This window comes from Microtus ochrogaster, unplaced genomic scaffold (assembly GCF_000317375.1).
Source record: "Microtus ochrogaster isolate Prairie Vole_2 unplaced genomic scaffold, MicOch1.0 UNK18, whole genome shotgun sequence".
Lineage (NCBI taxonomy): Eukaryota > Metazoa > Chordata > Mammalia > Rodentia > Cricetidae > Microtus > Microtus ochrogaster.
The window spans coordinates 544533-562168 of NW_004949116.1; the positions used below are offsets into that span (position 1 = coordinate 544533).

Sequence of the window (17636 nt, forward strand, 5' to 3'; positions counted from 1 at the left end):
AGGAGGGACTGTGGCTTCCTCTTTATTGGACACATTGTAGATGACACACAGATCTACAGTTAAATAATTATTAAAATATCGACCAGGACTACAGCCCTGGCCCAGGGCTCCAAACCAGAAGCAATAAGGAATGGGGGTGATGGGCTGGCAGCATTCCCCCAACATCACCAAAACCCATAAAACAAGGCTCTTGAATCCTTCCAGGGCCAGACCCGGGCTTGTGCCCTTGGGTTAACCCAGGGACCCCTGGCTGCATCTCTCAGGACAAGGTAGCCAGTGAAGGTCTGGAGGGAACAGCCAGCCAAGTCCAGACACAGATCCAAATGGAAGGAAGATGGGAAACGGACAGCTGGAGATAAGATGCAGCAAAGGCAGGCTGAGGGGAGAGGCTGGGGCAGTATTGCAGCAATGCGGGAGTGCAGCCCCAGGGTCCTGTCCTGAGTGGCTGGTCAGGTGTCAGCTGGCAGTCTCCAGGTGGCATTCCTGACCCAAGCCTGGCTGAGGGCTCACACGTTGTGGGTCCTCTTGGTGAGCTGGGGCTCCTCATCTACCAGCTTGGATTTGAGGTGCTCCTTGTAGGCCAGGATGTCTCCAGGCCACTTGGTGATCGTCTGCTTCTCACAGACCCAAATCTCCTGTGCAACCTGGAAGCAGATGCTGGGCTCAATACGGCCAGTCCTCGGCACCCTCCCCACCACCAGGCATTGTATGAGGCTTCCTGAATGAAACAGCCTTTCCTCCAAGGCCCTGTCCAAACCCTTATCTGGGAGTATTTTACTCAAGAGCACTAGAACCAGCATTCCAGAATTTTCCAAGCCAGATCCTGCTGTGCCACCCCCCACTGTGAGGTCTCCAACAGGCTCCTGATCTGTTCAGAGGCTTCATGAGACAGGTGTCTACCCTTGCTTCTTTACAAGCTCAGAAACAGCCAGTCGCCTTTCCTCCTCATAATCCAGATTCTTCTTACTACAACACTTATTTTGGGCTGAAGAATCTTGAGACAGTAATAAAAGTCCGATTTCCTCATTTGGGTCACCTAGACCAAGTTAACTACTATCCCTACAGAGTCATGAGATCTGGCTATCACCAGGCCACAAGGACCTGAGCCCTTCCCTGAATTTAGCAAACGTGTTATGTCCTCCACGGGCTGCAAGTGATTCACACAATCTTCTACCCACACTCCACTCTGTGCTCAGGTCACACCCACCTGCTGGATGAGTCTGAAGTCGTGGCTGACTAGCATCATGCCACCCTCAAATTCATTGATGGCATCTGCCAGTGCATCAATGGTCTCGATGTCCAGGTGATTGGTAGGCTCATCCAGAAACAGCATGTGAGGGTTCTGCCAGGCCAGCCAGGCCAGACACACTCGGCACTTCTGCCCATCTGACAGGTTCCGGATTGGGCTCACCTAGAGGAACCATGACGTAAGAACACCTCCCATGCAGCATGAGTCCTCTTCCCCCTCTCTGGCTCCCGTTGCCATTATTGCCTTTTATTTATTTTTTTGCAAGACACGAGCCTAGGATGATCCAAGATCATACAGCAAGACACTGGCCAGGCCGTTAGGACCACTCAGCCTCTTACAATCAGCATGTCAGTTCTGATGCAATGGTATGATCCAGGGACCCTGCAGTTTCACGTGTTTTCTAGTTCTCTCACGCACTCTGGCTCAAGAGCCCGTGTCAAGAGTCCCGCTCACTATCCTTTCCTACAACCTCATAGTACATGGCACTTTAGAAGAAAGAAATAGAGGAGACTCTGGGATCGCTCCCAAAGCTAGGTGTGAGGAGTGTTCCCTGACCATCTGGTCATAGCCTCTGAGTCATCTTGGATCCTTCCCACCATTCCTCTCTCACCTGCTGTTTCCCAGTGAGGCCATATCTCCCAATGATCTTCCTCATCTCCTCCTTCTCCTTGATCTCTGGGTAGCACTTCATCATATACTCCAATGGTGAAAGGTCCAGGTCCAGCTGCTCCTGTAAGTGCTGCAGAGAAAACAAGACCACCATATTTGGGGGAAACCTCCTCCTAATGGAGGCCACTTGGTGTGACAGGGGCCTACCCTAAAAGGTACTTGCTCAGGATTCAAGAAGCAGGGAGAGGCAGAAGCGGATGTTCCCAGAGGAGGGGCTTGGACCCCCAACACTGACGCCGGGCCTGTACCTGATGGTAACGTCCTATCTTGACGTGAGAATGCTTCCGGATCATTCCATCTGTGGGTAGAAGCTAGGAAAAAGTTAAGTAGGATCAGAAAAGCAAACACGCCAAAAAGGAAACCCAAACAGATGCTAGCACATACACATGACTCGACAACCTTCCCATCGTTCTACTTCGCCAACACACAGACTACCGTCGAGGCACTCTTCGGTGCAGACACTCAGTGGATTAAGTAACTGGCTGCCGACATTGACAGCCTGAGCTGATCTGGAACCCACATGGTGGAAAGTGAGAACTGACACCCACAACTGTCCTCTGACCACATGTGAATGCATACACAATAAAACAGGTGTAAAAGAATAAACTTAGGAAGAATCACTGAAACAGACTCTTAAGAGAGGCAAAGATACACAGCAGTTTACTAGGTGGACATGAAAGACCCACTGTATAATACATCAATAAGGCACTTGATGTAGGCACAACACACATTTTCTCTAAAGAAATTCCAAGGTATAGGTACCCTGTCCTTATAGCCTAACAAACACTGTCACATGCATGCATCCACAAGCATTCTCAGTCATACAGATTCTTCCCCACCCAGCCTCCCTGGCCTCAGCACTGCCCCCAGCACTGCCCCAGCTCCTCCAGGTGGCTCACTCAACCAGAGCATTCACTCACTCCCTTCTTCCTTAATGAAGGGACCAGAACCACCTTGGCACCATTACCTCTCCAGTTAGTAGCTTCAACAGAGTGGACTTCCCTGCACCATTGGGTCCTACCAGAGCCACTCGTGTGTCAAGGTCAATGCCAAACTCTAGATTATTGTAGATGCAAGGCTGAGGTGGGTTAAAGAGAGAGAGGGGGAACAAAGGTTAGCACTTGAATTTGCTCAGCCTGGCATGCCAACTCCATAGGTGGAGAAAATGGAGGAGGTATCACTGTCAAAGCTGATCCCAACCCACCGCTTCCATCTGTTAAGCCTGAAAATCGTCCCCTCCCTGGAAAAAGTCAGCAGATACAGGCAGCAAAAATGGGAGAGGCTTCCACTGCTGAAACTGCCTATGCAAAATATACCCAGCCCCCAAGCTACACACAGGCTCTTTCCATGTGCTCTGGCCTACACTCACCCCGTCTTTTGTATACTTGAAGCTCACGTTCTGCACCATAATGACAGGTGGTGGGATTTTACCACATGGTGGGAAATAAAATGACAGCGTCTAAGAAGAGAAGGCATCTTGTGTCAGTACTTTTCCTAACCCACGCCTCAGCCACCTAATCTAACCATGAGACCTTACCTTGTCACTCACAACTCTTTCAGTCAGTCCCGATGCCATCATTTTCTGTAGCGTTTTCTCTTTGCTTTGAGCCTGCCGGGCCAGCTTGGCACTTCCATGGCCAAACCTGGCAATGTAGTTCTGAAAGAGACCAGAAGAGGGCTTGAAGTGTGTGCGAGAGAGAAGAAAAGGCTTAAAGGGTGTACAGGAGACCACGCGGGGGCTTAGGGTGTGCATGTGCACAGAACACCACAAGCAGTAGCTTTTTTTGTTTTGTTTTATTTGTTTGCTTGTGGCAGGGTTTCTCTGTGTAGCCCTGGCTGTCCTGGGACTCAATCTGTAGACCAGGCTGGCCTCAAACTGAGAGATCTACCTGCCTCTGCCTCCCAAGTGCTGAGATTAAAGGCGTGCACCACCACACCCAGCATTAACCCTTTAACCTTGAGTAAGAAATGACCCACGTTCCTTCCCAGCTTCTCCCAGCTTCCCCCAGCTCCCATCATTTCCCAAAACAAGTGGAGAACGGCAGCATAACTTCCCTACCTTCATGTGTGCAATCTGGTCCTGTTCCCAGTGAAACCTCTTCATCTGGTTCTCCTCCAGCTCCAGCCGTGTCTTCACATACTGATCATAATTACCCTGTGGGGGACAGCCCAGGCAAGGGTGCTCAGTCCTAGGTTCTCACTCAGATTAGAGGGTGACAGCATCACTGACAGGCTTGCTCTAAGTCTGAGCAGTAGTAAGAGGAACTGCATTAAAGCAGTGCATGCTATCCTAGAACCTGGTGTTTGTTTCTGCATTCTCAAGGACGGAACCCAGGACACTAACATGACACATAAGGCAAAGGTGTACCACTAAGTCATGCTACAGCCTAACCGGAAATGTATGGATGTTTATTTTCAATTCCATGTCTTTTACTCAGCCAAGCCAAGGTCCATGTCAAATCCTAAGATTAACCAGAACACTCGGTGTCTGCAGAAGCCCCGGATACAGTCACGCAGACACCATGGAGCTCAGGCCCTCAACCACCTCTTATAGCCCACCTAGAGGCTAATGCCACTTATGGGTAATAAGGATTGTCCCCCACAAGGGAAAACAAACCACCTGGACTTAGGATCATGGCCAACTGGATTGCCATGGCTTCTAACTGAACCAAAGCCCAAGATTCAAGCTAGTCATCCACTAAAAAAACCTAACAAACAGGCAGACTGTATATTCACCTAGAAAGCAGTTGCTAATTTTAAAAGTAACCTGAAAAATATGATTCTTAAAGATTACAGAAGAGGGGCTGGAGGCTCAGTGGTTAAGAGCACTGGCTGCTCTTCTAAAAGAACCGGGCTCAATTCTCAGTACACACATGGTGGCACATATCCATGTTCACAACTCAGTTTCATGGGACCTAACACCCTCTTCTGGCCTCACTGGGCACTGCACATGACACACGTAGAGACCATGTAGGCAATGAACACCCATACACATAAAGAAAAGAACTTAGGGGCTGGGGAGATGGCTCAGTGGTTAAGAGCATTGCCTGCTCTTCCAAAGGTCCTGAGTTCAATTCCCAGCAACCACATGGTGGCTCACAACCATCTGTAATGAGGTCTGGTGCCCTCTTCTGGCCTGCAGGCATACACACAGACAGAATATTGTATACATAATAAATAAATATTAAAAAAAAAAAGATTAAAAAAAAAAAGACAAAGCACAACAGGGAGACTACTAAGATACTACCGTATTTTCCTGCGCATCAACCTCTCTCTCACACCAGTGAGCAGGACCAGCTCCTTCCCCAGGCACTGAAAGAAGTCAACTTCTTTGCGTAAGGCAAACACACACACATACAGCAGCTGCCAACTGTAGACTATGATCAAGCGCAAAGGCTTTGGAACTAAAATAAGCTGCAGGACTTCTTTAAAAGGCTGTTTTGGTATTTAATAACAAATTCAAAGAAGAAGTAGGTGCAGGAGCCAAGGCCCACTCACCGTGTAATATTTCAGTTTCTTGTTATGCATGTGGATGATATTGGTACAGACCCCATTCAGAAAGTCCTGGGAATGGGACACGAGGACCAGGATGCGCTTGAAACTGTGAAGCCAAAGAGCCAATCAGGAAGGTTGCAAGCAAGAGACTGGTCAAAAAAAGCCTACATAGCCACATCCAGAAAGCCCTCACCCTTTCCCACCCTCACACCCAAGTGCCCTTGCAGCTCCGCAGCCAGCAGGGACTTAGGCAGCACTGGAGCCTGCCCGTGGTAAGAGAGCCTGAGCCCGAGTCTTCCGTTCTGACAGCAGAGACGGAGTAGTAGTGAAGTCTGCATATACAATATTTAAATAAACCGTATCCAGAACTATGGGCTAGGCCAACTCAAACCCATTCCATAAGAGAAACATTGAGCCCTTTCTTTTGAGACAGCACTGAGGTATATGCTACTATTTCCTTTTTTTTTTTTTGGTTTTTCGAGACAGGGTTTCTCTGTGGCTTTGGAGCCTGTCCTGGATCTAGCTTGTAGACCAGGCTGGTCTCGAACTCACAGAGATCCGCCTACCTCTGCCTCCCGAGTGCTGGGATTAAAGGCGTGCGCCACCATCGCCCGGCTACTATTTCCTTTTAAAACTGAGACAATATTCCAGGCTACTCAGTTCTTTGGTTATAAAGAACCATGATCTTATTTGATAATATTTTTCTTTATCACCATGTCATGAAGTATTGGACTCAATTTACATGTTTTGTGTTTGTGCATGCACATACACAGATATATACATAATTAAACATTGTCTTTAATAAAGATGTACTTCAGACATAGGAAAAACAAAAGGTTTTGGTTTTAAAGGCTCATACATTTCAGACTTACAAAAACACCCCAATGAAACAGAAAGGTCTACTCTAACTGCTTTTGGCACTGGCTACATCTGGCCTCTCTGGTCTCTCTTCACACTCATCAGGGCAGCTTCTGGGCATCTATTTTCTTTGCACCGTGCTAACGACCCCTCAGGATCTGTGGCTCCCAGTCCCACCCCTTACGTCTTAAGTTCCTCTTCCAGCCACACACAAGCATCCAGGTCCAGGTGGTTGGTAGGCTCATCTAGAAGCAGCATGAAGGGCCGAATAAAGAGGGCTCTGAAGGACACAGAAGGGAACAAGAGGCACCCTGAATGCCGAATGGAAGGCACAGCTTGCCTGCCACAATACTGGTCAGGTCTGGACTGAATCCTCAAGTCAATCTGTAGCAGCCCCCAAACCATGACACAGAGACTTATTAATTACCAATGCTCAGCCTTAACTTGGACTTGTCTCACTAGCTCTTATATCTTAATTTAACCCGTTTCTCTTCATCTAAGTTTTGCCTCGTGGCTTTGTACCTTTTTTTCACTGTGTATGTCCTACTTTCCTGCTTCCTCTGTGTCTGTCTGGCATCTCCCTCTTTTTCTCCCTTGTTCTCTCCTCCCCCAGCCTAGAATCCCCCTGCTACTTATTTTCTCTGCCCACCAGCACCGCCCATCCCTCTCCTGCCTAGTCATTGGCCTTTCAGCCTTTTATTCTACCTATCAGTGCCTTAGGTAGGCAAGGTGAAACAAATGTAACACATCTTTATTCAGTTAACAAATATTCTGCAAAATGTAACAACAAAAAAGTAACATATCTTTACAGAGTTAAACAAATATTCCACAACAGTAATCTCTGTTTTCTACCTCAGAAAAGAAGGGTCTCTAGAACGCAGGACTGAAAGGCAGAAAGTGAGTTATAGGGATGCAGCCTACAGGTAAGGCTGAGAAGGCCTTTTGCACCTGTGAGGTTTGAAATGGCAGGCAGCTGGTAAGCATCAGAGCACAAGAGGAAACAAGTTAGCAAGGTAACAACCATCCTAGTTAGACAATGGACGGGGCTACCAGACTCCAACAAGCACCCAAACTTTTCTTTCTTTCTTTTTTTAAAAATAATTTATTTATCCTTATTTTGTGTACATTGGTGTTCTGCCTGCATGTCTGTCTGTCTGTATGATGGTGTTGTATCCCCTGCAGCTGGAGTTTACTGACAGTTGTGAGCTGCCATGTGGGTGCTGGTAATAGAACCCGGGTCCTCCAGAAGAGCGGCCACTGCTCTTTACCTCTGAGCCATCTCTGAAGCCCCCAAAGTCCTTTTCTTATGCAGGTAGTCAAGGAACAGGCTAAAGCTCTGGCTTCCAGACTGCAGTCACCACTCTTGGGAACCTGGTAAGAATATTTCTGAGCATCACACTCAAACTGAGAGTTGTCTCCAAAGCTCCTAAGCCACCCAGAGCAGCTTCTGGTTAACAAGAGGAGCCACTGCACTCATGTTTTAAGACACAAGGCAACTCTCTAGGCCCATGGAACAGCCTCAGCAACCTGCTTCCCAGGAACTGTGTGATGCAGAATAACTACGGCTTGAATACATGTGGAGTCCCCACTGAGAGACATTAAGAGGGTAGAAATCCATCTAAATGTTGGTGCTTGGCCGCTGCAATGTGAGCAGGATTAGGCAAAGCCATAGGATAGAGCCCAATGAGCACATTTGTGGCTGTATAAGGAGACAAGAAGACAGACATGCGAACTTCCGTCTCTCCCACCACATGAAGCCTACACTATACTCCAGGACTCTGCTAGCAAAACCACCACCAAATGAGGCCCCTTTGCCTTGTACTTCCAGAACCACGAGCCTCTTTTCTTTCTAAAGTGTGCAGCCTCACTCAGCTACTTCATAGCTGTAACAGAAACCAGATAAACACGACTCGGCACTCTGGGGAGTGCATGGAAGCAGCTGGACTATAGAAACTCACTTGTAAGCACAGTTTCCAGGGGTAAAAAGACAGGGGACATCAAGGCTGTCTAATATTTTACTATCATAAAAATTAGCAGGATGGAAGCACAAAAAGCAGGAAGGGGTCAGGTGAAAGAAAAGCTTAACTCTACTGTTAAACTTGAGTCTGCTCAGGAGTACTCCTGGACCACATGCAGAAGTCCCAGCACTGAGCATGGAAGCACTTCTGAGTACCTCAGCCAGGACGTTCACAGTCTAGTCGACACACCTGTCCATGACACATCACTGATGGTTACCTCAGCTGGCACAAACTGACCATGCTACCAAGTCTACGGTCCTACCAGAATGAACATTCCACTCCAAGAGATGGGGGCTCCAAAGAAAGAGGGGAAGGGAGCAAACTCACCTGGCAAGAGCAACTCGCATCCGCCAGCCACCACTGAAGTCTTTCAGCTTCTTGCGCTGCATGGCAGGTGTGAAACCCAATCCATGTAAGATCCTTGAGGCCCTCATCTCGGCTTTATCGGCGTCCAGCTCTTCCAACCGCTCATAAAGCTCCATGAGCTTCTCACACTCCGCTGTGGTAGTACATAACCGTCAGCTCCCCGAGGGTTTCAGGAGGAAGCCCAGCCCGCCCCTGGGTATAGAGCCTTACCATCCTCATGAGCTAAGCGCTCAGCCTCCCTCTCCAGCATGGCCCGCTCTGTGTCCACCTCCATTACACACTGCAAGGGTGTTTTCTCGCTAGGAGGCATCTCGCGAGTCAGATGGTAGATGTCTATGTGCTCAGGGATGGGCACTTCACGCTTCCCAATAGCAGAGAGCAGCATGGACTTTCCTGAGAGTGACATAAAGACAAACTGGGTCCACACTCTTTAAGGGCCTTCCTTGGTTCCACCCTCTCACTTGGATCCCACTATCCTTCTCTCGCAGGATTCCCTTTCCAAGGTCAAGTCTTGTGCTACTGCTCCTGTGAGGTCTTGTTCCTTTACAATGGCTTCACACATTATCCCCCATCCCCATTTCCCCGACCAACTGCTCTAGCACCTTCTGCACACGGCTGTGTCATAAATCGCATGTCTGGTCCCCACTCATAGAATTAATTCCTTGCTTTGCTAGTGTTAAATACATACTGAGTAACAAATGAGCCAAGAAAGAGAACCCTCCCACTTTGCTCTCTGAGGGCCTCACCAATTCCATTTAAGCCAATGAGGCCATAACGACGGCCTGAGTTTAGTTCTAGCTTGGTGTCACTGAGCAGCTCTTGACCGTGAAAGGTGAGAGAGAGGTTGATGATGTGGACGTCAGTACTGTTGGGGTGAGAGGCCAGGACGCCGGTGACAGCGCGAGCAGCAGCTTTCTTCATCTCAAAGTCCTCTAGCTCCTTGGTCAGCAAATCCACTTCTAGAGACAGACGTAATGTGGGGAGGTGTTGTCAGACTCACATGGGGCTCAAACAGGCCGCTCCACAGGTCCTGAGCTCAGGTCATCTGAAGCAGACTCTAGAGTTTTGAGAGCTTTACATCCAGTACACACGACAAGACTTGCCCAACACCCTGCTTTCACAGACAAGTTTTACTATGCACTCTCTGATTCTGAGTTCTCTTGCCCTCCCACCGTCCACAACTCCAGCCAGGATCCACTAGCTTCCTTGTAGAACTCTTACTTTAGAGACAATTCTTACCACTTAGCTCGACCAGTCCTTTTTAACTCTACTTTCTATTATTTCTGTTCACATTGTTAATGTTATTATGTTTCAAATGTTTAGTATTTATCTGTGGTACAAGTCTCTCTCTTACACACACACCTCAAAACATGGTCCCTGCATATTCATATAAACAAGTGAGATGACCAAAAGAGATATACGAAACACTGCAAAATGGCACAGGGGAGAGTGAACAGGAACACGACTGATGTTAGCTGTCATCAGAAGGCATTGCATACTAAACCAGGCTTTGAGGGAAAATGTCACATACAGCTTGTGCAAACACTATGGTATCAAAACTTAATGCATGGCCGGGCGGTGGTGGCACACGCCTGTAATCCCAGCACTCGGGAGGCAGAGACAGGCGGATCCCTGTGAGTTTGAGGCCAGCCTGGTCTACCAAAGGGAGTTCCAGGACAGGCTCCAAAGCTACAGAGAAACCCTGTCTCGAAAAACCAAAAAAAAAAAAAAAAAAAAAAAAAAAAAAAACCAACTCAATGCATGGAAGGATAAAAAAATGTGGTAACATCAAAGGAACAAGGAGCAGTGCACATGCAGCCCCAGGACTGTGCAGCCAGGTTTCGGGGGGTGGTGAAGGCACAGGCTTTAAACTGGGATGCTCACTAGTATGCACCGCCATGCTCCCCTCCTTGTCATAGCTAACTTCAGCTATCACCTTCACAAAGGCCTGCAAAGAGGGGACCCCAACTGAAGCCTGCCTTCACCAGACTGGCCAGTGCCACCCTTAGTTAAGTGGGTGTGGGCTACATGCGAAAGCTGAGCAAACCAGCAAGCAGTATTCCTCCAGAGTCCTGCTTTTCTTCCCTCCAAGATGGACTGTAACCTGGGCATGTCAGAGGAAGTTAACTTTTTCCTCCCAAATTGGTTTCCATCAGCATTTTTTCACAGCAACAGAGAAGGGAAACCAGAAAATAGATTTTCTGAAAGCAACCTGTTGTAGCATGGGTGAACAGCACAGCTAGTATGGAGAAAAGCTCAATACATCCCCAAATGCACCAAAAGCATGGCTGTTTTCTCAGGAGAACTTCATAGAACAGCACGTCACAGCCAGTTACTCTCATTAGTATGATCACCATCCCCATGACATCAGGAGTACTGCCATATGGGAAAGCCCGACATGCTCGCCCCCACAGGTTGGAAGGAAAACTGAGAAGAGGGATAGGAAGTTGCCTTTTCTGTCATTGTCTGCTATGGCATCGGGGTGGATAAGCAACTCCCGTCTGTGCTGGCCACTTCAGTTCAGTTTCCTTGATTGGTAACAAGGTGGCACTATCTCCAACTTTATGGGTTTGGTTGTCACTAAAAGGTTTCATGGCATATAAAGACATGTGTGTTGTGACTTTTATTCTGTAAAAGAAGCCCAGGCTGGCCTCAAACCCTCCATTATTTTGCCTTCGCCTCCCGAATGCTGACATTAAAGGACTATTCACCTGCACCCAACTAGACACATTCTTCATTGCCTCTGCCCCCAGATTCTGATTTTGGCTGGGGCAACCAGGTCAGAAAATACACCCAAGTCCCCTCCATCACCTGTGGCCTCTCTGCCATTGGCCTCCTCATTTTTCTCCTCTGTCACCTGAGGTTCTGTGACAGCGTCTCCATTTTCTTCATGTCCCTTTTTGGGCCGCTGTCGAGCTTTGGCAGCTTCCTTCTTTTTGGCTGCCTTCTTCTTGGCCAGGTCGGAGGGCATGGTGATGAGGCACAGGGGTAGTTACTGTTCTTTCAGGAGTCTGAAGAAAAGGAAACAGATACTACAAAATTCTAAACTTACTGGTAAGAATGTCTGAAGCAGTCCATCCCTTCCTGGAATTTTCCTATCAAGCCTCTGGTGCTCCACTCTGTCCCCGCCTTGCCTCTGCCAACTTTGTCAGGGTCCCTCACACTCTCTCGACCGGGTCTTCCAGCCTCGTCTCCTCCCTTTGGGCTCGCCCGCCAATCCCCACCGCCGGCCTCACTTGGACGCGCTCTTCCCCCAGGGCCTTCGGTGAGGGACCGCTCTGCCCCTAGTCTCTAGTTTCCCAACTTGGAGCTCGCGCACCTCAGCCGGCCGCCTCCTTTTCGGGTCTTCGCCAGGAGTTCGTCCCGGACCTCGCTTTGGTCGCTCCCCTCCACCCCACCGACTGCGGCGCGGTTTCTTCCCGGGAGCCACGCGTCCTCCGCGACGGGTCCCAAAGGGTCTCCGCGCTCGCTGCCCCTAACCTCCCCCACAACCCGCGCGTCTCCGTCTCTGCCTGGGCCAGTTCTTTTCCCTTTCGGCCCTTTCCATCCCGATCCTGATCTCCCTTCCGCTTCACCTCCCGCTTCCTGCTCACGGGTCCGCACTCTCCTCCCCTCCGGCTCCCCTTCCCCCTCAACTCACGGGGCCTCGCCGCTCGGCCTCTGTCGCAACAGAGCTGCTCCTTGAGCTCCTCCGCGTGCGGCCGGCTCGCCAGCCAATCACGGCCCCGGGCGGCCTTTGGCGCGCCTCCGCGTGGGCTCCTGGGAAATGCAGTTCTTGACTCGCAACAACCGCGAGCGGGACTCTCCTCGAGAACTACCAGTGACTCCCAGGTGTTGCGCGATCCTAGTGACGCCATCAGAACGCGCGAGACTCCGCGTTGAGGGAGGATTAGAGTTCGGGAGTCCTGTCCCAGCAGGCCGGTTTAAAGCGCTGGAAACTGCAAATCCCAGATTGCTCCTCGGAGAGGCGAGCTGATCTCCCAGACAGGACACCACCTCTAGCAGATAAGTTTACCCGGCTGCTCAACTGGTTTAACCAGCCGAGTGTGACTACGCTTCCCAGCATGCCTCCAAAGGGAGCTGGCCCTAACAATGGGAACAGAGAGGTAGCGGTGGAGGGAAAAAGAAGAGTGCGGTGCTGCTGGGCAGAGGCGGCACTGTAACTGAGGTAGCCCTTCGCAGACCACACCAACGGCTCCATACGAGAAAGGAGTCCTAGTTTCATGGAACCGAAATTGAAGAGCCTCGTTCATCATTAATCAAACTTTTAGAAAGTGCCAGACGTTGTTCTGAACCTTGTTTGGTATCTTAACCGAGTTACTGAATTCCATCAGAGTCATGTAAGTGTTGTGGAAACAGTCTAAAGTACCACGTTGCTGAGTTTAGGTTAATGGACAGTTAGCTGTGACTTGTCCTGTTCCATTTCCTTTGAAATGAAACATTCACTGTCTAAAATTTCTAACAGACTCAATGTTAGGTCCATTGTAAACTCTACTCTGTGGCCTCAAAACAATGTAACTAATTTTTTTTTGACCCTTGTTACCACTCCAGGCTCTTTGACACCAAAGGAAACAAAAGAAACCGTTACTTCTTTGAGTGCACTCAGAAAGTGAGCTTCTCCCTCTACAGTGACCATTTCCCCAAGCTAAATAGAAATTAGGCTTGAAAGTCAACGAGGATGGACATCATAAGCAGCTTCAGATCCTGCTTCCTGTGTCTTTGATAGCACACTAATTTTGAGAAAGAAAGCATCACCCAAGATTTCAAAGGATTGCAAAGATTAGAAAAGGTGAAGGCAAAGCTTTGTTGAGACCCACTAAGGGAAGCCTGGTTTGTCCTGGTAAAGGCTATTTTGTATAGACTCCCCCTTTAATTCTTTTTAATCTGCTGTTACATTGTTTGTGTTTTAAAGACTAGACCTCAGGCTGAGCTCTGTGAGTTCCAGGTCAGCCTGGTCTACAGAGTGGGTTCTAGGACAGGCTTCAAAGCTACACAGAGAAACCCTGTCTCCAAAAACAAACAAAAGTTCATCCAAAGACTGGAGAGATGTTAAGAGCATTTTGCAGAGGTGCGTGTTTTGATTCCTAGCACCCACACCAGGTAACTTGCCTGTGAAAATAGTCCTCGGAAATCTGGTGCCCTCTGCTGGCCTCTGCAGGCATCTGCACACATGTAAATATGGTGCACACATGTAAATATGGCTTGGGCACACACACACACACACACACACACACACACACACACCAGATCCAAATGGGTTTGTCAATCACCTGGACAGGAAAATGCTGCTCCGCATGCTGTTCCTGAAACTAACCTGCCTAACCCTTGAGAAATGTTTTTTCTTTACAATGCTCCTTTTTCAGTCCATTGTCCACTTCTGCTTTTGAGGATAGCCTCATCGTACTCTGTTGTCACTACCTTCTGTGCCACATTAGAACTGATTAAGCAGAGAGGACAGTGACTGGGAAGGGGAGGTCAGAGTAAGATCTCTATAACAATAGAGTTCAGAAAGCTGGTCCCACCTCTCTCACATCATAGAAACAGTTTTCCTCCTTGATGGTCTGCTAGTGCTTACAGTTCAGATATGTCACTTAAACACCACTGACCATGTTCCCTGTATAACCTCTACCAGCTGAGTAGTGCTGTTGACATCTTACACATTGAAATAGGCATATGCAGCTTTCAAAGTAGCAAGAAAACTTTATTCAAAGGCCAAGTGATAGTACAGATCAGGAATGTACATACTGTCACTCTTGACCACAGGGCACATGAGTGAAGGTGCACTCAAGGGCCCTGGTGAATGTTTGGGGCTTTCCTTTATGCAGTCTAAGGGAAAGGGGCTGCTTACTGACTGGTGAATATGAGTGGTTCTCTGTTTTGACAGACAGGTTTGAGTTACGTAAGCTTTTGCTCATGACTCATGACCTTTCCCATGATGCTTCTGATCTTTACATTTTTATTTGTTTATTATTGTGTGTATACCACATGCACACTGATGTCAGAAGCCAACATTCTGAATTGATTCTCTCCTTCCACCGTGGATTCCTAAGATCAAACTCAAATCATCAAGCTTTGGTGGCAAGAGATCTTTTTACCTGCTAAGCTATCTTACTAGCCAGTTAAAATTTTTTATTTGTGGGCTGGAGAGATGGCTCAGAGGTTAAGAGCACTGCCTGCTCTTCCAGAGGTCCTGAGTTCAATTCCCAGCAACCATATGGTGGCTCACAACCATCTGTAATGAGGTCTGGTGCCCTCTTCTGGCCTTCAGGCACAAAGCAAGAAAGAATATTGTATAATAAATAAATAAATAAATAAATATTTTTAAAAAATTTTATTTGTGTGTGTGGTATATACTCACATGTGTGTATGGAGGCCAGAGGAAGATGTCAGGTGTCCTGCACTGTCACTCTCTGCCTTATTCCCTTGAGACAGAGTCACTGAGCCTAGAGGAGGATGCAGCCAACAAGCCCTATGGATCCTATCTCCACATTACCCTGTGGTAGGATTTTTCTTTGGGCTGCCAACCCACAAATAATGACATGGAGACTTACTAATTATGAAAGCTTGGTCTTAGCTTAGACTTGTTTTTAACTAGCTCCTACAACTTAAATTAACCATTTCTATTAATCTACCTTCTGTCACGTACTGCCCATCCTGCTTCCTCCATGTCTCCTCTTGGATGCTCAGTTCTTCCTCCTACTTCCTCTCTCTGCCCAGAAGTCCCGCCTACACCTCCTGCCTAGCTATTGGCTGTTCAGCTTTTTATTACACCAGTCACAGCAATATACCTTCACACAGTGTACAAATATCTTACACCACCACCCTCCATAGCACCGGGGTTACAGACATATTCAACCATGCCTGCCTTTTTGTATGAGTTCTGGGGCTTTGAACTTGGGTGCCAATGCTTGTTCAGCAAGTGCTTTTAAATGCTGAGCCATCTCCCCAGACCCATGCATCTGATTTTAATTATGTACTATCCCAATTGCATATAGGCATAAAATGATAATAGAGGATTCTCCCTAAAACTTCAAAGGACACAGTTTCTTGTATTGCCCATGCACCCAAACCCAGTTTAGGTCAGATTATCCCATCCCTCTTGTTTTTAGGCTGAGTTACAGCACATGTCTGAGTAGAAATGGGGCATTATCTAGGGATCCCTAAGGGAAGTAACTTGTTTCTATCGTTTAAAGTTGGTATACCTACAGGCTGATACAGATGGGGTTTCCAGATTTCCAGCAGGATGCTGTGCACTGTTGGGAGAGAGGACTGTGTGCAGAGCACAGGCAGGTGGGGGTGCCAGGTTGCCAAATAAATTGTGAAAAGAATGAATGGTCCAAACTAAGTGGACCCAGAGGTTGCTGAGCCATTCTCTATGCCAGCCTTTCTCATTACGAAGTAAACTCACATGGAGCTTCAGTATGTAGAAGTTATCCCTTGATTCCTGAGGAAGCTCTTAAGGAGCCTTACTCAAAGCCTACATCGACTGTCCAAGGAGAGTTGTATTGTCAATTTTCACATGTATATAGCATATGCCATTATTCATGTTTATTACTTTTCCTAGTTCTAACTCGGCCCCTTCTACCTTTATGCTCTTTCGTTCACTTGTATGTTTTGTGTCATGCTAAGGATTGAACTGAGGGCTTGTGCATGTTTCACATATGTCTACCACTGAGCTTCAATCCCAGAGCGTGCACACCCACATTCACACACAACTGGTGATGATTCTTGTACCTCAACCTCCAAAGTAGATGAGATGACTAAAATTATGAGCCTGTGTTACCAAGATGTTTTTCAAGGTCTCATGTAGCCTAAACCTTAAACTCTCTGTTAGCTCAGGATGACCTCGAACTTGTGATTCTCCTGTACCTCCTGAGTGCTAGGGATATGGGCATGTGCCACCATGCCCACATTTATATGTACTGGGGATCAAACCCAGGGTTGCGTGCTTACTACACAATCCCTCTATTAACTGAGTTATCTCTAGCCCTCCTCTCGCCCTTTTTTAAAATTTACATTATTTTTAATGTTTATTTATTTATTACGTATACAGTATTCTGCATGCACGTCTGCCTTCATGCCAGAATAGGGCACAAGATCTCATTATGGATGGTTGTGAGCCACTATGTGGTTGCTGGGAATTGAACTCAGGACCTCTGGAAGAGCAGCCAGTGCTCTTAACCTCTGAGCCATCTCTCCAGTCTTTGCCCTTCTTTGTTTTTAAATTTAGATTTTAATACATGAGAAAACATTCAATATCTGTCTAACTTATTTTTGCTTAACATTTTCTCCAGTTCCACCCATTTTCTTTTTCTGTTTTCTATATTCTTTTCTATTTATTTATTTGTTTGTTTATTTGTTTATTTTTTGAGACAGGGTTTTGCTATGGTTTTAAAGCCTGAACTGGAATTCGCTCTTGTAGACCAGGCTGGCCTCAAACTCACAGAGATCCGCCTGCCTCTGCCTCCCAAGCACTGAAATTAAAGGCGTGCGCCACCGCTGCTTGCCTCCATCCATTTTCTTACAAATAACGTAATTCCATTCTTCTTTAAGGCTGAGTAATAAATACTCCATTGTGGGAATAGATTCCATTTTATTTATCTATTTGACCACTGGTAAGATAGACATTGATAGGCAGATTCCATAGATTGGCTACTGTGGATAATTCTGTGACCTAGGTATGCAGCTATTGCATGGGGACTTACTTTGAGTCATTTAGATCTATGCCCAGGAGTGATCTGCTAAGATCATGTGGTAGTTCTGTTTTCAGATCTTTGAGGAACTTCCATGCTAATTTCCCAGTGGCTGGGCTAATTACATTCCTACCAGTACTATGTAGCGTACAAAGGTGTTGTCCTATATCTCACCTCTTCTTCGACTGCATTATTTCTTTCTCTCCTTTTTTGGATTTTTCAGGACATGGTTTCTTTACATAGTCCTGGCTGTCCTGGAACTTGTTTGTACACCAGACTGGCCTTGAA

General features: G+C 47.5%; 1 protein-coding gene across 2 annotated transcripts; it reads right to left on the reverse strand.

The window, feature by feature from the left end:
• On the reverse strand, positions 1–12361 carry Abcf2 (ATP binding cassette subfamily F member 2). 2 transcript variants are annotated; one of them, XM_005367428.3, is made up of 15 exons: positions 12296–12361; positions 11467–11666; positions 9402–9614; positions 8866–9048; positions 8617–8788; positions 6456–6551; positions 5417–5519; positions 3978–4073; positions 3456–3575; positions 3288–3377; positions 2886–2996; positions 2167–2229; positions 1860–1988; positions 1208–1411; positions 1–644 (listed from the first exon to the last, which is right to left on the reverse strand). In XM_005367428.3, exons 2-15 carry the CDS (start codon positions 11624–11626, stop codon positions 507–509), a joined length of 1878 nt encoding a protein of 625 aa, XP_005367485.1. In that variant the 5' UTR covers positions 11627–11666; positions 12296–12361; the 3' UTR covers positions 1–506. The 2 variants fall into 2 exon arrangements, with proteins under 2 accessions (XP_005367485.1, XP_005367486.1); XM_005367429.2 differs by lacking the exon at positions 12296–12361 and adding an exon at positions 11975–12286.
• Between the last annotated feature and the right edge of the window lie 5275 nt (positions 12362–17636).